General features: G+C 36.6%; 1 protein-coding gene and 1 long non-coding RNA gene across 2 annotated transcripts; one reads left to right on the top strand and one right to left on the bottom strand.

The window, feature by feature from the left end:
- The first annotated feature begins 7,523 nt into the window (after positions 1-7,523).
- LOC139192931 (uncharacterized) lies at positions 7,524-12,636 on the top strand. Its single transcript, XR_011577492.1, has 5 exons — positions 7,524-7,692; positions 8,784-10,550; positions 11,275-11,715; positions 12,027-12,091; positions 12,184-12,636. It is a non-coding gene; the product is annotated as an uncharacterized lncRNA (long non-coding RNA).
- Positions 12,637-14,175: 1,539 nt separating this feature from the next.
- On the bottom strand, positions 14,176-20,255 carry LOC103445184 (putative E3 ubiquitin-protein ligase XBAT35). The gene is made up of 10 exons (XM_029095453.2): positions 19,596-20,255; positions 19,306-19,420; positions 18,619-18,699; positions 18,396-18,484; positions 18,168-18,259; positions 17,805-17,886; positions 15,962-16,064; positions 15,760-15,831; positions 15,423-15,508; positions 14,176-15,289 (listed from the first exon to the last, which is right to left on the bottom strand). Exons 1-10 carry the CDS (start codon positions 19,695-19,697, stop codon positions 14,612-14,614), a joined length of 1,500 nt encoding a protein of 499 aa, XP_028951286.2. The 5' UTR covers positions 19,698-20,255; the 3' UTR covers positions 14,176-14,611.
- Between the last annotated feature and the right edge of the window lie 1,061 nt (positions 20,256-21,316).

Raw genomic sequence — 21,316 nt, 5'->3', positions numbered from 1 at the left:
GTTGTGAAGTCAGATAAGCACACCAACTTTTGGTCTGACGTATGAGCATTGGTACGTACCAAATGTGTTGTGGATTGGGAGTCTTGGAGAGACATCCCCGATGAGCTGAAGATGCGCATGATTGATGAGTTAGCTATATGTGTTAATTTCATTAGTTAAATAATAATTATGTTTGTTAAATATAATATAATAGTGAGATTTTAATTTATTAATTTTTGCATGACAGCCCAATTGGGACATTGACCAAAGTGACCCAAATCTAATGAAGGCTATCGACAATATGTTCAAGTCGAGATTCTGGGAGTGGCAATTTGATAATGAACGCGTTGCAGCACTACAACAAGAACCAGAAGTGCCAATGAATAAGTAGAATAGGTTTTCTTATTTTAATTTTATTGCTTATTGAATAATTAATCTATAAGGACCATGTGTAAATCCTTTTTCCCATCTCTATATATTTCCATCAATCTTCGTAAGAGATAGATTGCCTCAATGGTTAAGCGCCCTGGAATGAACCCGAATTGGTTATCCGACAAGGGTTTCGAACAACCAATTCGGTTCATGCCAGGGCGCTCAACCATGGAGGCAATCTATCTCTTACAAAGATTGATGGAAATATATAGAGATGGGAAAAAGGATTTACACATGGTCTTTATAGATTTGGAAAAGCGTATGATAGGGTTTGAAGCGACATTCTTTGGAGGATTTTAGAGAAGAAAGAAGTATCAGTAGCATATATCCAAGCTATAAAGGATATGTATGATGGAGCAAGGACTGCCGTAAAAACTCATGAAAGACAAACCGAAAGCTTCCCCATAACTGTAGGGCTACATCAAGGCTCATCCTTAAGTCCTTACCTTTTTGCATTGGTAATGGATGAGTTAACAAGACATATTCAAGATGATATCCCTTGGTGTATGCTTTTTGCAAACGATATAGTGTTGATAGATGAAACTCAGGAATGGGTAAATACGAAGCTTAACCTTTGGAGAGAAGTGTTGGAATCTAAAGGTCTTCGCCTAAGCCGATCAAAGGCAGAATATATAGAGTGCAAGTTCAGTGTAAATAGAGGCCAAAATGAATTATGGGTGAGGATCGGAGATCAGGAAATACCAAAGAGCGACCGCTTTCATTATCTAGGATCTATCTTGTAAAAGAACGGAGAATTAGATGGAAACCTCAACCATAGAATACAAGTTGGATGGATGAAGTGGAATAGTGCATCTGGCGTGTTGTGTGACCGCCGTATGCCACTGAAGTTCAAGGGAAAATTTTATAAGATGACAATAAGGTCGCCGATGCTGTATGGCACAAAATGTTGGGCGGTGAAGCATCAACATGTACATAAAATGGGTGTAACGGAGATGAGGATGCTTCGTTGGATGTGTGGGCACACTAGAAAGGATAAGATTAGGAATGAGGATATTTGAGGTAAAGTAGGAGTAGCCGAAATTGAAGGAAAGATGAGAGAAAATCGGTTACGGTGGTTTGGACATGTGCAAAGAAGGCCTACTGACGCTCCGGTTCGAAGATGTGACTACGGGACAGAGGTTCAAGGCCAAAATCCGTAGAGGAAGACGTTGGAAAACTTTGGAAGAGACCCTAAGAAAAGACTTAGAGTACTTGGATCTAACGGAAGACATGACACAGAACCGAGCGCAATGGCGTTCTAGGGTTCATATAGCCAACCCCACTTAATGGGAAAAGGCTTTGTTGTTGTTGTTATTGTTTGCTTATTGAATAATTAGATATGAATTTTAAGTTTTTTAGTATGAAATTTTTTTATCAAATATGTAGTTAATGTTTATTATGAATAAAATTAATGCATTTTAATAAATATGTATATTAATAAAATATGCACAAATTTTATAATGAAATAAGTTCTTATTTATGAAATATGTATGTGGTTTGAAAAATTTTGAAGATTGAATGGAAAAAAAATGAATGGGGCAAAAAAAAATGGCGCCAAAAAAAAAGTATGTGGTTTCGAAAAACGAATGTTTAAAAAAAGTCGGAAAATGCAGGAAAGCATAGTTGGATGGCTCCCAAAAAGTTCAAGCCCAAGGTTTTGCACAAAGATGGTTTCATCGCGCAAAGTTTTCCTCTTTTCTGAACTTAACTAGATTGCAGGAAGGCAGAAGCTGCAAAACAATTGCAACAGCTGCCTTCCCTTGTTGGAATTTCATTTAAGGTATAATTTGTCTTAACTAACTTATTTACTTTCCATTCATTTAAATTGTGGTGTATGTACTTTATAGGTGTTGTGAGTTTATGTATTTGTATGGACTCATATTGAAGTTATTACAACCCTTGTAAATTTTTTTTGTTTTCAGGTGAAATGGATAAACAATGGATACATAATCCTAATAGATGTGCTGATGATTATTTGGATGGAATAAATAAGTTCATCGATTTTGCAATTGCAAACAACTGCGGTTCAACTCAAATTCAGTGTCCTTATAGAAAGTGTAACAACTTAATGATTGGATATTTTGAAACTGTTCGATACCATTTAGTGAGAAATGGGATGATGGGAACCTATACTATGTGGAATCATCATGGAGAACAAATACAATGCTTCATTCTCCCACATTACCCGAGCAGTGGATACAATTGAGCCGAATGACCAAATTATTGACATTATCAATGATGTTTTTCCAACCGCTAGATCGAATACGAATGTGGACATAGAAGATGACATCCTTCCCACCATGGACACTAAAGCCTTCGAAAAATACGAAAAACTATTAAAAAATGCCAAGCAAGAATTATACCCCGGTTGCGAAAGATTTTTGGTGTTCACAGCCATTGTTTTGATTACTTTTTGGGGGTTTTCAAGAGTGCTTCCAAAGGAAAATTGCCTTCCTAAAGATCATAAAAGTGCAAAGAAGGTGCTCAGTGGTCTTGGATTGAGATATGAAAAAATTCACGCGTGTAAAAATAATTTCATTTTGTTCTACAAAGAGAATCAAGCGTTGGATAAATGCCCTGTATGTAACGAGTCGCGGTTTAAAATGACATCTCAGAATAGAAGAACGAAGATTCCACAAAAAGTTATGCGTTATCTCCTATTAAAGCCCAAGTTGTAGCGATTGTATATGTCGATGCACACTGCAAGCGACATGAGGTGGCATAAGGACAAACGAGTAGATGATGATGTTATGAGACATCCTGCAGATAGAGAGGCCTGGAAAGAGTTTGATTGGTTGTACCCCGAATTTGCATGTGATCCCTAGAACGTTAGATTGGGACTTGCTACAAAAGGGTTTAATCCGTTCGGGCTTCTAAACCAAAACCACATCACTTGGCCAATCTTCGCAATTCCGTATAATTTGCTACCTTGGAAGTGCATGAAAAAGAATATATGATGACGTTGTTGATAACCGAAGATTCGGGCACGTGTATTGATGTATATTTGCAATCGTTGGTCGATGAACTAAAAGAATTATGGGAAAGCGGTGTTCCCACGTATGATAAATCTATTGGGAAGATGTTCACTTTAAGAGCAGCCGTGATGTGGACTATAAACGATTTTCTGGCGTACGCTATGATGTTTGGGTGGAGCACTAAGGTCTATTACGCATGCCCAATTTACAAAAGGGACACGATATCTAGTTGGCACGTAGGAAAAGTTTGTTACTTAGGGCATCGTAGATAGTTGCCATGGGACCACGAGTGGCGTCAGAACGAGATAGCCTTCTTTAACGGCACAAAGCTTGGGCCAAGACCCAGAGAATGGTCCCATGATGAAATTTTGGCTCAGGTGAATCAGTTGGATTTTGCTCCATTAGGCAATTCTGTAACGCCACGCCGCCGAAATATTTACTTTCGGGCAATAATTTCGATGATAGGCCCAATTCAATACTCTTGTTGCTTAACTACCCTTAATCGCAATTCTTTATCTAAGTTCCTTAATCCCTTTACATTTATATGACCATATTTTTAAACTTCTAAAACATAGGATTCAATTATCAATTTTATCCTCAATTTCTTCTATTAAAACCACTTCTCAACAAAAGATTAATTTTTTATTAGTTAAGGCTACAACTAACTCTGTTAGATTGCCTACGTAACCTTGAGCGGGATCAAGCCTTTCGTAGTTCACAATTCAATTTCAAACCCATTCCAAAAATATTCAATTTATCCAAAATATCCAACATTTGTGTTAATACTCGAAGCACATCAATTTGATACCAAAAAGCATAGTTGTAATAACAAAATTCGCATAAAAACGCGATGTTGGCTCGCCGGCCGTGTACCACCGCACACGTCACCTCAGGTGGTGATCGGCCGCCTCAACTCGTCAAAAAATTTCATTATTTCTAAAAATTCTCAAATTGTACAAAAATGTAGAGCAAGTTAAGGGGAACATATTTTATACCTGGGCTGAAGTCCAATTCGGCTGAAAAACACTTGAATTTAGCCACGAATCGCCAGAACCCTCGAATTTGGGTGGCCTCGATCCACCACCCCCGGTGATCCGCTGTCCCAACCAATGCATGGTCCTTGTTTCTGGATTCAATGAGAGTCTAATGGTGGTGGTGATTGAATGAAATCTTTTCAGATTTGGTAAATCTCGACCAAGAGTCTTCACGGCACCCACGGTTCCTGTTGGGGTATTTTACCCAAATGCAAACCCAATTTCCAAGAATTTTTTATTGTAAATGAGAGAGGGAAGGTCGGGAATCCATTTCCAAGTGATATTTTGGGGTAAGTCGTTTGAATTCGGCCAAAAAATGCATAGGAAACCATGGTTTCAATCGATCGGGTCGTGAAAAGGGGAAACGGGTCGAGAGACCCAGTTGTCTATCTCTCTCTCTCTCTCCCCTTTCCCACTTGGAGACCCTTCTTATTGGTCACCCCAACCCTCATTTCTTCCCTCATTTTCTTCCTGTGGCAAATTTCCACTAAAACAGAATTTGGAGCCTTCAAAATTCATGGCAAAACAACTATTTTACCCCTACTTTCATTAGTTTCTATTTCATTCTTTATAACACCATTTCACGAACAGTTTTTGTCTATTTCATTCTTTCGTTTGTTCCTCTATCCAAATATGTCAAGAAATCCGATAAAATATATGAGGATAAAATACGTCCTCACATAATTATGTTAAACCAAATAGGACATTTTTGTCTTTTTCACTTAACGATAATTTTTTCAACATAATTTATAATAATTTCCGGAACAAAACTATAAAAGTTCTCAATTCAATTTTCCATACCCATAAATCGATTTATTTTTTATTTTTCTCCACATATTCATATATTAAATTTTGAGGGTATTACAAATTCCGTAAATAGGACAAGACTAGACACACATCTAAACTGGACACACAAGATGAGGTTGTTCGAGCTCCCATGCTTGAATCAATCTGGAAAAAATGGGCATTAGACCAAGTTTATGGATGACAAGGGACGAAAAACGTAGCCAGAAAGATGCTCGCATCGTTTTTGGTGAAACTGGAAAAGAGGAAAGAGTTTTTGTAGTTTCTATTTTCTGTAAAGTTTCCAGATAAGTATGCTTCAAACATCGGGCATTACGCAAACGTGGATGGAGGCAAATTTTCTGGTCTTAAGAGTCATGATTGTCATGTCATACTTCAATGCCTTCTCCCAGTGGGAATTCGACACCTCTTGCCCGATGACATGGTGAAGCCGATTATGTTGTTGGAGAGATATTTTTCTCAATTAACTGCAAGATCTTGGCCCAAATCCAATGTGAAACAGTTGTGCGATGATATTATTAAAGTGCTATGCAAGTTTGAACAAATATTTCCTCTAGCTTTCTTCACAAGCATGATCCACATGAAGATTCACTTGCTAGATAAAGCACTTCTAGCCGGACCCCTTAACTATCAATGGATGTATCCGATAGAAAGGTATATAATCACCATAAATACTTTAGTTCGTGATGTATGTACAATTTGACTAATTTTATATGATAATTTGTTTATTGATGCAAACTACTAGGTGAATTAAAAAAGAGTGCACGGAACAGGGCAAAGCCCAAAGGATCAATCGTTGAGGCATGGGTCGGATTTGAGTCGCTTACATTTTGTGCAATGTACTTACAAGATGTTGAGACTACATTCAATCAACAGCAACGCAATAATGACGATGGTGTGAGAAGTGAAAAACTTTCTGTTTTTGCCCAAATTGCACAACCCTTTGGCGAAACAATCAAAGGGGAGTTGTTTGACAAAATGGACATGGAGGTAGCACATTGGTTTGTACTTAAAAATTGTGACGAGACAATTACCTACCTAGATGAGCATGAAGAGTTGATGAAGCGGGAACATCTTTCACATTTATATGCCAAAAAGCATTGTGAATTGTTTCCTTGATGGTTTTGTAAAAATGTAAGTTGTTTGTGTTTTGGGTTATTTCCATAATTGTAAATGTTAAACTAAGATGACAATTTTTTCTCATTTATTTAGGTGAAGGAATTGAAGGAAATGAATTCGCCCGCTTACACTGAAGAATTGTACAACTTGGCGATTGGACCCTTAAGCGCATAATTGTACTCTGGTTATCATGTAAATGGCATCAAGTTTTTGGCAGCTGATCACGATGACAAGCTTTGTACGCAAAATAGTGAGGTACATGTCTTGCGTGCAGGCAACATTGTAGACATTGATTTCTATGGAAAACTGACAAGTGTTGTGCAATTGCTTTACAAACACCTATGTCAAGTTATCTTGTTTAAGTGTCGTTGATTTGATACAAACCCACGTCGGGTTGGAGGTGTTAAGCGAGATGATGGTTTGCTATTGGTCAACACTAACAGATGTTGGTATAATGATGACCCCTACAATTTGGCAACAATGGCTAAACAAATTTTCTATATAGATGACCTTAAGGGTGGGGGGGGGATGGAAAGTAGTTCAGAAGATTGAGCTCAGAGGGCTGTACAATATTCCGGACCTAGATCCTGCTGGCGATGACGATTATGGTGACATTGCTGACTAACAATTGGAGACTTCAATGACACTTGGTGCAGATACACTACGGGATATGACTATTGTACAAGAACCGTATCAGGGAGCTGGAGGTCCTGAAATTGAAATACTGATCGACTCCATTATGATTGACCTTGGGGATCTACTGCGATACAATGCACCCAAGTGTGCGAACGACGATGTTGGCGTGCCTACAGACGAGGAGGAATGAGCGTTTGAATTTGATGATAGTGATGATCTTTATTCTAGTTCAGATGAGGATTAATGAAAAATTGTGATGGAAATGTAATGATATGTATTAAATGGTATTTATTTTGTATACAAACAAAAGTTTCATTTAAAATTTGTAACAAAATTAATTAAAAATATATTTATTTAATTATTTAAACAAAAAAGTAAATTAAATTTACAGATTTGCATGATGATATTTTATAAAAAAATATTGGTGACGCGACAAAAGTTTAAACACCCTTGTCGAGCAAACATGTAAAAATTTGATTTTTTTTAGCCAAAGTTGGGCGCATTTTTAATTATGCCCCTTAACTCTCTCTCGATTTTGTCTGATTCTCTCAAGCTCATCTCTCCCTCTCTCACACTCTCTCTATCTCAGACTCACTACCTCAAGCTCCTATCTCCCTCTCTTGCACTCTTTCTGTTTCTTCGTCTCTTTCACAATCTCTCTATCCGCCACACTCAGACGACACACCCTCTCCCAGCCGCCTCAACATTACTAGGTAAGCACCCAGTAATTACAACATTTAGGGATTTAGGGTTAAATTTTATGTTGAATTGTTCTAATTACAACATTTAGGGTTTCAAGGTTAAAATTGGCTTGGGATTTAGGGATTTAGGGAATTGGGAATCCTAGGTTAGGGATTTAGGGTTGGAATTGGGTTTGAATTGGGCATCCTAGGTTCAATCTTCGTGCATGTAGCTATACATTCATCCCAGGTTGTAAACCAGCCTATAAAATTATAATTCAAGTGTTGATTGAAATGTTTATTTCTTGCAATTCCTTTGTCAATTTTATTTCGGGATTCGTAGAGTTTGGATTTGAACCATGTTGTTTCGGGTTTATGTGATTGAATTGTATGTTGTGGCTTCTTGTTTGTCAAAATCATTGTCAGTTGATAAAATCTTAGCAGATGTTTGTTGTTTGTCAATATCATTGTCAGTTACTAAAATCTTTGCTAATGGGTGTCTTGAATTTTATGTTGTGCTTGTGGTAAAATTAGGGTTCAAGTTAGATAGGATTAGAAACTTCGGACTTTATTGAGTAGACATTGTTTTATCATTTCAGCATGATGTGTTGAATTAAGTCATGAACTGGTGGCTGGTGATCGAATGATTTGGATCATTCGTTGAAATACAGACGTGAATGAAGTTGATGTATGTTTTCGGTTGTAACTTATAATCATGTGGTTCTACTTGTTTTGTATTTATCATGAAAGGATTCGATGCTAAACCGATGTAGCATTGTATTGATTGACTTGGTGGTGTGCAATTTTTGTTGCAAAAAGTTCCATGCCAAATCTTTCGTATATGATTTTCAATTTCTCATGTGTTGTATGTTTGAAAAGAAGTTTGACATTTATAGCGCTACCTAGTTTCCCTTGAATTTGGTCAATCTAATATTAGTTGTCAACTCTTTTGGTTGGATTATGAACATCATCCATTTTAGTTCTTTGTTTAGTCTCCTTTCATATATTTGATTTTATTAACTTTGTAGATCATTGAAACTAAGAATTCATTTCTTATCTTACCATTATTTACTTTTGCATTCTTACACTCTTGCTGCATTCTAATGCTTCATTCATCATGACAGGCATTGGAGACCACTTCTCTAATACATGAGTTAAACAGTTTACCGAGCAATTGAGCAACTTTTCTGGTACTGAAGGATATTGCATGTATGCTTACTTTTTCTCACTGATATATGTTATCCTTCTAGAGCTGATTGCTCATAGTTTATTCATCACATTATTTTTAACTACTTTTATATATGTTCATGTCAAGTTCTGATCCTGAGATTTATTTAACATATGGCGTTGCCTCCTTGAGTTTATAGAACAAGATATTGATGACCTTGTGAAATTGTGCTTCTTTGGCTTTTCTTTTTGGTGGTTTGGTGGAGTATAAATAGGGAAATTTAAGAATAAAGAAGGCACTGTATATGTCCAAGTAGTGCTCTCAGGATACACAACATAGGAAGAAGCATTCAATTAAGTCTTCAAGTTCCTAGCACACTCCTGCACTGAAAGGAAACCTCATCACATGACTTTTTGTTAGTTTCTTCAAATAATTATCTTTCAAAATCCATAATTTGTACATGTAGATAACCATTAATATATTTAGTGCTCCAATGCATATTTACCTAACTTGGGATCTTGTTAGCATAACATATATATATACGTAAAGAAGTTAATAAGATATGCCTTGTGATCAGCTACCTAAAATCCATATCAGATGTTCTAAAGGATTAATCATGACTATGACAATGACATTTTGTTGGTTATTCGGATTCTCTGATACCTTTAAATTTCATATTGGCTATCTATGCATGAGGGATATAATCCAACTTTTTAATCGTACAATTGTCAACTGCAATGATTTAAATTTAGAATCTCTAATGGTTATTACTTGTTGGGCTAAATAGCATCTTCCTTTTCACAAATGTAATTTGCTCATGGTTGAGGGTTTAACACTTAATTTCATAATTTCATTCTTTGCCTCTTAATCAAATAAATGATATATAAGTTCATGTCCTCATACTCTTTCCATTTATTTTTATTCGAATTCCCACCAAGGCATTGAGTGATATGGATGGTTTTAGATGATGACATGGGTCATTGGTCGATGTATTACATGTGTCATAATCTAGTGAGTTGGGTAGTTATAAGGATTGCTTACTCATTAAGCTTTGTATCTAGTATAAATAGTGGTGAGAATATTATTTGTAACCAACTCCGAGATTTTTTAGAAAGATTGCAAGATTCTTCCATTTTCTCTTTCTCTGAGTTCTTCATCGCATCTATATATAAGTGATCTTCTTCAGTCCATAAAAATGTTGTATGCCCAAAAGTGTTTGAAGATTATTGATTTGATAATATGTTGGTTTTAACTTTGTGATGGCATGCATTTCAAGATTATTGTAGATGGGTCAATTTGTTTGTTTGTTTTTATGAAAAAACATGTTCCTTGCAATACTCAATTTTATTCCTATCTCATGTTTTGATTCACCTTATATATGTGAAATGAAATGCATATAATAAGATGACCAACTAAACATATTCATGATTGTTTTTGTAAATGTCGAACTTAATATCAAACCGGCGGACAGCTAGTAAGGGCAGTCAAACACCTTCTCCAGGAGGTAATGTTGCTGCCACCTCCACACCTAATATGAGCATGACGGGTGTCCCTTTGGTCACACCTTTGGGGCCAACGGTGTCTACTGTTGATGCGTCATCAACTTCTTTAGTGACGCATCCTATCCTAAGTGCCCGACAGACTTATCGACGGCCCCAGAGTTCTGAGTTGGCTTAGCTGTCTGGTGAATCCTCCTTTGCCCATGGAGAGGGGTCCTAGACAGGTAAGCTTGCTCTATCCATTGATAAGCTTGCTTCTAGTTCTATCTTTATTCATAGCCATAATGATATGTTCCTTACAAATATACAAGTCGCACATGTGGTTTGTAATATTTTCTCAAGTTTTGGCTTGCAAATTAACCGCAAACAATAATTCAAAATAGTCTCCATTAATGAATACAAATGTTTTTCAGTCTTAAGCTATCTTACAACTAGAGTATTTGTATTATTTTCAACTGTTAGTCCCATGCGCGCGCGCACACACACACATATAACCATTTTTCCAACTAATTTTACAAAGCAAAATTGGTGTGGATTTTATTGGTTTGAACAATTTGATATGTAGCTGCAAAAGATTGTTATATTCTTCTGAATATGTTTAAGCTAAATAGCAATCAACCTGCTTTACATCTTTCTTTGTCAACAATGAGATGATCCCTTTTCTGCAGAGAATAACATTCATGCTAGCTAGTTAATTTGAATTGTGTTTTTGACCTATATTAATTATTGTTAAGCAACACTGAGTAAATTGAAGTTGTATCAACAAGATGTAAATTTTGTTTTAACGTCCCCAAATGGTATAAATTGTTTGAATTGTTGGCTGGATGTGTTGTTTTTGCTGTTATATTGTCTGCAGGTTTTAGGAAATGTTATAGTTTTAGGGGAGGTTCCACCGAATTTTCGGTGCAAACTAGAATTCATCTAATGTTTACTTTGTTTATTTGATAGGTTAAAAAAAAAAACTAGGGGCCCTTGCAGACTCCTTAAGATGGTATAGACCACTCGCACCACGACCGAGAAGATCACCATTACGTGGGATCGTCAACAACGTGCGGCTGCAACAAAGGAGCAGCACAGTGTGTTGGCCACCGATGTTGGGTAGGTTATTAGGAACCATTGCCCCCTCAGGTGGGAGTCATGGAAAGCTGTCCCACAAGAATTCAAGGACGCCATTTTTCATGAATTATCAGTAAGTAATTTCAACCTCAAATACTAAATTTTTATTAAAGTATACAAAGATTATAAATTTTCAGGAGCGACCTCCACAAGCATTATGAGCTATATGACGGTCCGGAGGTCATTCTAGAAGTTGGGTGCCCTATAGAGTTGGTGGACCGTCGGGATGAATTGGTGGGGCTCTAAGACCATTTTCAAGACGAGAAATACCTAGTACGTATAATATATGTTTCAATAATATATTAATAAAAAAATTTACAATTTTAAATAAAATTTTCATTTTTCATTCATTTGTTATAAATATCTAAACTAATATGTTTTGTAAATTCAACATAAAAAAGTGAAGGCAAACTCGATCAATCGGTCGAAGAAGAAGCTTCTTCATCGATCCAACTCACAATGCTTCTCTTATAGGTTGGAGGAGCGATGTAATCTAACTGTATATTTATTTTAAGTTTTCAATCTTTTTACTCTTTATTACACATTTGGTAATCTATGTTAACACTTTTTAAATTTTTTCAAAGGGGTCAAAGTTTCCTGAAATTGACATGTTCAAGGAAGTTTCCTGAAACTGACGGAGCAACTTCATGTAAGTCATTTCAATTTTTTAATATTCAATTAGTATTAATATTAATTACATGTATATTCAAATTAATTTGTTTTTTTTTTTCATTTTTCTAGTCCACCATGGTGGAGAAGGGCCATATCGCTTTGGAGGATGTGGCTTCCCAACTTCCCCTAGAGACCCTGATCGAGGAGGTGTTTCCTCTTGAGGATGCTGGGCTTCAAATCATGATAGATACGTTTGATCAGACCCTCGGTCGTCGGCATGGGAACGTTCGCCGAGGGCTTGGGAAAGCCCGCCGTCAGGACCCGTCTGCCTCATCCTCCAAGCAAAGACCCGAAGAGGTCCAAATGCTGACATTTAAAGTGGTGGGCTTGAAGGAGCAGATTGCAGCCCAAAACAATTTGATGAACCAAATACGTCGCGCACTTCAAATTTCTGGCATTCACTTCCCCAACGGTGAACCACATCCAAAAACGATCTCCCAGCCCCCCTCCCCTGCCGCCGCAACAGCTACGACCTCCCGGCCCCCGGACACAGTAACAACACCACCAGCCAGCAATTATGACGACGAGGACTACTTTTTTTAGTTTTGTTTTAAATTGTTTTCAAATTTAAAAATACTTTTTTCCATTGTATGTACATTTACAATAATTTTTTAATTCAATATCCTTCTTTATATTTTCTATTTTTAAATTCATTTAAAAAACTAATTTAAAAATAAACGAAATAAAATTAAATAATATATTATTTAAAAACCTAATTTAAAAATAAATAATAAATTATTTTAAAAACTAATTTTAAGATCTTACTGAGACGACCTCTATATTCTTCGCGCAAGAGTTTGTGGGTCAAACTCGAATGTCTATCACACAAGAGTTTGGGGGTCGAACCCCAATTTCGTCGCTCAGTACGCACAAAGACCACTAGTTTCGTCGCGTAATATTCATTTTGCGCAACGAACAATATCCCTCCATCACGCAATGCCTGACTTCATGAGCTTTGCGCGACAGAATTTGTGCAACGCTCTCCTCGCCGCCCAATGTTTCCGGCGACGTTTTTGTCTTTGCGCAACGCTTTCCCCTTCGTCGCCTAAAAAGTTATTCATAGTAGTGTTTACACCAAACACTTGACAAGAGTCTCATCCTAACCACTCCAATCCAATCCTAACCTATCCTAAATATCAAGTCCAATCTCATCCGACCCACCAAACAAGCCTTAAGATGCTTTTATGCATGTGTGCCTCATAACTAGGATAAAGACTTCTATAGCAAGGGTATACCATTACCATGGTGTCCCACATTAATTATAAATTTTTCTCTCGAATGTTGTATCATTAGTACGAAATGTCATAATGATGGTATATATTCGTGTTATGAAAGTTACTCTCCATATTGGTACAAGGTTTTGAAAATACTTGTCTACAACGTCAAGTAGGAATAATCGATGAAATCTGCCTTCCTTACCTTACAGACTCAATCCTATATCCAACAGAGACCACTCGACCAATCTCATCCACTTGGAAATTCGCGTAAAGTGTCTATATCACACTAATCTTTTTGGCCATTCTTAAAATATTGGAACCCTAAACAAAGAGTGGCAATCAAGGAAACGTAGCTATCAGCATTTTAACAATACACTGTGGCTGACAATCCAAATATTCAACATAAATTAACAGTTCCCCACTTCTTCGTTTTCGAATTTCATATCATCAAACTTTTGCTTCTCTCTGTGTTTCTGTCTTTCTTCTTTCCGAATATTAATACTGGAACATCCAACCCGATGACCCGAATTGTAAAGGATGGGTTAGTGGTAGGTTGACCTTCTAACCAGACCAAGTTGCAACCCTAATAGAAAGCTTGAGAAGCAAAATAATTTGACCTTCTCCCAAATTACAAAGTAGATTAAAATGGTTTGCAAATTGTAACTTTAAGAGTTAAATCCCACAATACCCAAGTAGAGACGAAAATAGCAAGTGACCTTTTACCACAATAGTGAAAAAGAGTTGAACCCTTGCATGACGGCGTACGTTCGAACCCGTCGGTAGCTAATCTAACATTTAATCTAACAAAATCTATCGTTTGACCAAAAAAAAATTGAGACAAAAATAAAACTTGAGCAGCCAGCCCCAAGTTAATTGGGAAATTAGTTTTATTCACATATACAACTTACAAAAAATCATGGAAAATCAAAATTAACAGAGGTTGCCGTCTCGCTGATATTTAAGAAACATAGTGAAACGTAAATAATGTGGTAACATGTACAGAAACATTAAGTCACACACAACTTCATCTAGTACATAATATGATACAAAAACATATCTTTCAAGGTGTTTGCAGTACCAATGCCAAACTTATATATATAAGGAAGTGTGTGGCACTCCAAAAATCTCATTCTACACCCTTCACAAGTGTATTTTTCTTTCTAAATATAGAAAGTTTGGAGTGTAAAATGAGATTTTTGGAATGCCAATAACAATTCTCTCTCTCTCTCTCTCTCTCTATATATATATATATATATATATATTATTTTATGGATCACTGATCATACAGCATACAGCCTTATAACCTGGTCTATCTTGGCTCGACAGACGGGGCATCCCCATTTCTTGCCTTTAATCTCCTTCAAACAGGACATGCATCCAGCCATATGTCCACAAGGGATGCAAGCTCCTTCAACTGGAGCATCCAAACAAATCACACATGAACCGCTTTCACCCTTCTTCTCTTCAACTTTAGCAGGTGTGCTTTCAAGGCTTGGGGATGGGATATCGATAGGACTGAAATCAATTGATGGATAGTGAATAGGAGCTGCATCTAGACTATCATCTGCAACTGGTGGGGCTGATGGAATTATATCTGAGGTAGGAGCTGTTTGGACAGAAGAGGTATCCTGGATTTCCACCTGCTGAGATGACTCTCCAACTTCGCTACTCTCAGTCCCTGACCACTTGCTGCTACTTACTTTTGGAGCAGCAGCGGCAGTTGGTACACCCCAACCATTGTAACTGTCATTACTCGGAGAGGCTCCGGCCCAACCATTATAACTACTGGATGCACTTCCTTCATAGGTTGGGTGAGGATCAGGAAAGGATGGTCTCTCCTGCATAGCAGACTGAATGGAAGCACTAATAGCCATGGCCAACTCTAAATCTTCTGCCGCTGGTGGTGCCGTTGCTGGAGCAACTGGGGGTTGGTTGTTACCCAAAAATGCAGGACACGCCTGAAAAATTCCACAAATGTAAGACATGATAGCCTCCCAAGCATCTTGCCAAAGATTAATTGCTTGCTTACAGAGAGAGGATGGGAGTTAAAAACGGCATGTATACAGCAGAGAAGGATAAGATAAAATTTACCTGTGGAATTCCTTTGCATGCATTGCAAAACAACTGAAGTTGATGCTTGTCATTTTCATCTGCAGCTGCAAGTTTGACACGTGTTTCTGCAAAGAAGGAATGCAGAGTTTGAATGGGATATTAACAACAGAAACCTAACTCACACGCACACACAACAATTAAACTTCATTTTCTTCCGAGCTAGACGGCAAGCCTAATATAGATTGGAGGCCGGAGGATGGCATCAGTACATTACTGCAGCACTCGATGTGGAAGTTATCCAAAATCTTCTGCTAAAGTGCTCATTCACTTCTATGATTTATATTGATTGGAAGTAATTAACGAATATCATACTTACGCAGTTTTTGATGCCTACTACTAGCCTCTCGGGCGATGTACATGCTTCTTCTCCGCCTCCTGCCTCTTGGGACTATGCAAGGACATATAATTCAATTAAAAAGGGGATAGGAAGTCAACGTGACATCAACCCCAGATTTATAGCCTAAAGAAATAAAGTTTGAAATTACTCAGACATAATTGTTTTGGAATAAAGGTATTACTCGTGGCGTTATCGTGAATCACAACTGAAGGATCAGACAGGTGTAACTTTGGTTCTTCCAGATTGACTTTCCACAATGCAATAACTGTCCGTGGCTTGGCATCCTGCTTATCAGAAAGAGTTTAATGTACGGACACTAGCAATATTAGCCAAACCCAAAATATGTAGAACATAAAACAAATGTGCATCCTAGATATATCAATCCAGAGTTGATAAAGGTAGACATACATGATGTTGGACAACTAATTTTATCGAAGTGTTTGGAAAATAGGAAATGAGCAAACAATGTAAATCAATCTAGCATGTACTTAGACAAGCAGACTAACAATAATATAAAAAATTTAAAAATTAAGCTACAAATCACCACATAACAAGATTCAACTCTTTTGTATTCTGCACAGTACAAATTAGATATAAAGGTACTACGGCTATGCTACGTTGCAAACACAAGGCTTTCAATGACAACTTCTAGACCCATAGTATTTGAATAGGGACATGAAAGCATTGGCCACATGTAAAATGAACACCGGACATTAAGCCCTCCCTGACAAATTCTCAGGAAAGAACCAAAGATGGTAGCACTAGATGGCCCAGGGTTGTGAGCACATGACACACCAAAGGAAAGCAACAGCAGTATCAGGACCCTCGGTAAATCACATGGGAAATCCCAAAAGAGGTTGAACTTGACAGAGAACAAAGAGTCTTGGTGTCTCCAGGGGGAACTCCCCTGAATCTCTACTTTGAGAGGGTACAAGAAGTTGTCTACCATACGAGCCCTTGAAAGCTTCTCAAAACCAAGAATCACAGTAGAGAACTGAGCGTAAGAGTTGAAAAGGACTGTAATTCACTGGAACTTGAGTTACCTAGTATACTAGGGGGTACTCGGGTGGACACAGGTTTTGAGTTAGGGATTAACTAATGAGAAGAAACCACTGGTACTAGTTTGTTTGCTCTGAAAGTGTAGTTCAGTACCTGGGTGTACTTAACATATTGGCCTTATTATTTTATTTAGTATTTCAGTCACTATTTTTCCTGACTAGGAGTGCTATACCCAACTGGTAGACTAGGGTTCAAATTTAATATTGTGTTCAAGTTTACGCAAATAAAGAAACATTGGCTCACAATTTCCAATTGAGCTATTTGATGGAAGGAAGAATTCTACAATAGGCAAAGAAAGGTAAAGGAGATCCTAATCAAGAAGGTTTGTTAAGACTACCCACCCACCAACTCCCATGGGAAATAACATTGTTATTTGTCGAGTTCTGACATAAGCAATAATTAATGGAGGTTATTTATTTATTTCAGTTTGTAATTTGGTCAGAGTGTTCCAAATGCATAAAATATCAAACGAGTAAGAAGACAATAAAGAGGTGGTAGCACTATAAGTCTAATATATCTCCATTCCTGAAAAAGGCCTGAGCTTGGAAATTAAATTGATGCTTTTTATCATCCACAACAACAGCAAACAACAACAAAGCCTTATCCCACTAAGTGGAGACGCTTTTTATCATCTACATGACAAAAAAGAATGGACGGTTCAAGAATGTGCACTACAAAAGAAAAGGAAACATTATTGATGGCAAGTTAGCAAACTATATAATGCAAAACTTTAGGAATCATATTTAACTCACGCAGGCTTTGTGTTTTGTTTATTGAATTATTAGAGTGATATTTTTTTTAGGAAAGAATTCGCGCGAATGTAATCTGCAAGCAAACACTCAATGTAGCCTAAATTAAAAGCGACTTGAATGCAATGTAGGAGTAGAAGAACTAAATCTAGAATCATTTAAAATCATATATTAAGCCTAATCAACCTAAGAATAGAAGGCTGTATTTAGCAATACCTGCATGGTAGGATACATGGCAAGCTCCAACTTGAAAGGCTTGGTGGGTTTGCGAGAACTACATGGCAAAACAACAACCCAACTGCAAAGTATGCAATGGTAGGCACACATGTCAAGTGAAATTTCAGACAATTACTCGATCAAAGTTACAAGAACAACAATGACGACAAAGCCTTATCCCACTAATTAAAGTTATACATAAATAATTAAAACAAGTGAGATATAAACTTCTTCAAAACAGGTCAAACCAATCAGTCTATATTATTGCTTAGACAACTTGGTGCATAGATCATGATTGACAACAAAAGCAAAACAACTACATGGAAATACTTCCAGATGACATCACTTTTACATAATACTCACACTTTTCTTGAAACCAACTGAGGAGCAAGTACTTCAAGAAATCCAGGACCATAAAACTCCCGCAACCAACCAGAGAATAAGCAAATATGCCTCTACAAACATTGGGAAATGGGTTAAGAAGACAAACTAAAAGAGAAACATGAAGAACTATCAGAGAAGACAATGAAAACAAGTTGCAACACTGGACGGTAAAAAAATATCCACAGAACGACATTGCATACTAATTACCTCAATTGCGCGGACAACATTGGTGTGCCCCTTCGCCCTAGCAACGTCAAGAGGACTTTGACAGTCATCATTCATGATTAAAGCATTTGCTGAAAATTTTGAACAAATTATATATTAGCTATAAAGAACGCATAAAAAGAACTGTGTTTGTTATTGTAAAATCATAAATTTTATACTCCATTCTTTAAGACTTTCAAACAGATGAATGGATAGAGTTGCACACCTCCATGCGAAAGAAGTAATTTAACAACATCTTCTAGGCCTCTTTTAGCTGCATGATGTAGAGGAGTCCCAGCATGACGACCTAAAGCGCATTGAGAAAAGAACAAAAAGGAAATTGTTAATGCAAGCCAAAGATCAAGGTGCGTGCATTTATAATAGCATGTTTTAAGAAGACTGCATTACAAGACGAGTTTAATAAATAAATACGGTAAAACACAACAAAATTCTGGGGAGGAGAGAGGGGATCAGAAAGAAATAACACTGGAAGCATATCTAATCTTAGTGTTCCATTTTCTGCAAAGGAAAAAAAACAGTACAAAAGTGGTACTTAGATCAATGGTGATATTTTTCCATTACGATTGCAGTATAAATTTGGATCCAACACTAGCTCCACATAAAAGGGCAATACTTGTAGAGAGAAGTTGGACCAAAAACCTAAATTTTAGACAAAAAGAGTGGCTACCAACTATAGCCAGGCCACTCTTTTAATACTTTCCTGGTCCTTGGTGACAACTCTACCTTGCCAATTGGTACATTTCTTCGATATCTATGAACCCAAAAATACCAGTTTTCATTTGTTATCTTCATTATTCATTCTTTCTTCTCACTGTCCAAGTACATAAAATTCAACATGAAATAACCCAACTGACAAGTTATCAAATTGTAATGATTAAGATAGGAAACGTACCGGGGCGATAGGCGTTGACGTTTGCACCGAGTTCAATCAAGGTTTTTGCAACGTTATAGGGCCCATGATTTGTACAGGCCACGATCAAAGGGGTATTCCCCTCTCTATCAATCCACTGACAACCAAAATGACCACAATTAACCAATAATTCAGCAAATTTAACCCCCAAAAATCCAAAATCTTCTACAATTATCACTACCAATTGACAAAACAAAACAAATTAACACTACGAACAATCAGATTATGCTTACAATTTAAACAAAAATCCTAAATTAATCTCCTTTAATTACCTCCAGGCCTGCACCGTCTCTGCAGAGTGCTTTAATCCCTTCGATGTTTCCATTGCTGACTTGCTGATGGAGCAACTCATCTTTCGATTGCTGCAGTCCCATTGAAATCCCCGGGGAGAACTGCAATTACCCTTTGTGGGTTTTGAAGCAAAACTTGAGGACCTAGGGTGTTAAATGCAGGAGGAAAAATATAAGAAACTAAAAAAAATTCCGGGAAAATCACAACTTCCCTGGAATATGGATGGGGACTGGGGAGTGCTGTGCTTTCAAAGAAAGTTGTTCAAAACGGAACGCAAGTGGATGATGAAATTAATTGAATTCCTTAGCAACGAAGATATTTTTTATTGTGACCAAGAAATTTTATTTTATTAAATTTTTTTCTAGAGAAAATTTTGGCTAACAAGATTTTCAAGATCCTTTAAACGAATAAAGGAAATATTTAAGGTGATGGTCATATCGTTGATGTGTATATCGTATAATGAATAAATCATTGTGTTATAATAAAGATGTAATAATTATATTGCAATAAGAAGAAAAAGTGAAGTAGAGTTTGGTTATTCCTTCGACTCATATAATAGAAATAAAATAAGCATTTTCTAGAGTTTGAACTTTAACACTATTTTTTCAATAATTTGCTATTGCTAATAAACACGAGAAACGGACAGATGTTGGATTTAAATCTTGTGAAATAGAACACGCAATCTAATAAATTAATAATAAATAAAATAAGTCCACGTTTTAGAATATAGTTTCATTTCATTTGTGTTTAATTTCATTTCATTTGTGTAAAAATATTAAGGTCTACACTTTGATTGATTGATTGATTGATTGATCGATCGATCTAAATAAAAATAATAATTTTGTGGACATAGGACAACAAGTGGCATAAATTTCCAAATACTGACCTTTAACCTGAGATAAAAATAATAAATTATTTAGAGGATATAATTTCTAAAACTAATTATTAAAAAATGCCTAAACAAAAATTGATAAGTCCCAACCCAAGACTCAACCACCTATACCAAAACTCATAACTCTCTCAACCTGCCCAGTGCCCACACACACCAAGTCATGACTCTCAATCCTTTAATCTCAACCATCCACACCAAACTACTTTCTTTTTTTTGTTTTTGCTAAAATCCACACCAAACTCATAATAATTTAAACAGGTTTTTGCAAACAAATGTGAATTAAGAAGTTCAACACTGAACTACCAACAACATTGTTTGTTAGCACAAGACATTATCAAGATGAACCTGCTAGCTATCTACAGGCACAAGTTCAAGAAAAAACAAGCTATCTACAGGCAATAAATGATCATTCCAGTTTTTTGAATGTATTGGTAATGCTCGTTTGTCAAACAAATGCTTATACTATCAGATTAAAAGTTTGACTCACATCTTAAAATAAAAACAGTTAAATTCGCAATCCAGACAATCTAACCAGAGATTAATATTTGATACAACTTTTATGTAGGTATGATTTTTTTCACTCCCAAATTAATTTGTATAAATAATATATAAGTAAATTAATTTTTACAAACAATATATAGGTAAATTAATTTATACAAAAATAAATATCTAGCTATATTAATTTATCTTGTTTAAATTTCAAGGGATAGGTAAATTATTTTTGACAAACCCCGACCCGAAATATCCACTAAAACTCCGAATCGAGCTGTGCTGGCCGACACCTGGAAGGTAACGAAGCCATAGAATGTG

This window comes from Malus domestica, chromosome 16, assembly GCF_042453785.1.
Source record: "Malus domestica chromosome 16, GDT2T_hap1".
Lineage (NCBI taxonomy): Eukaryota > Viridiplantae > Streptophyta > Magnoliopsida > Rosales > Rosaceae > Malus > Malus domestica.
The sequence above is the reverse complement of the archived record's forward strand: the minus strand, read 5'-3'. Positions and strand labels throughout refer to the sequence as shown.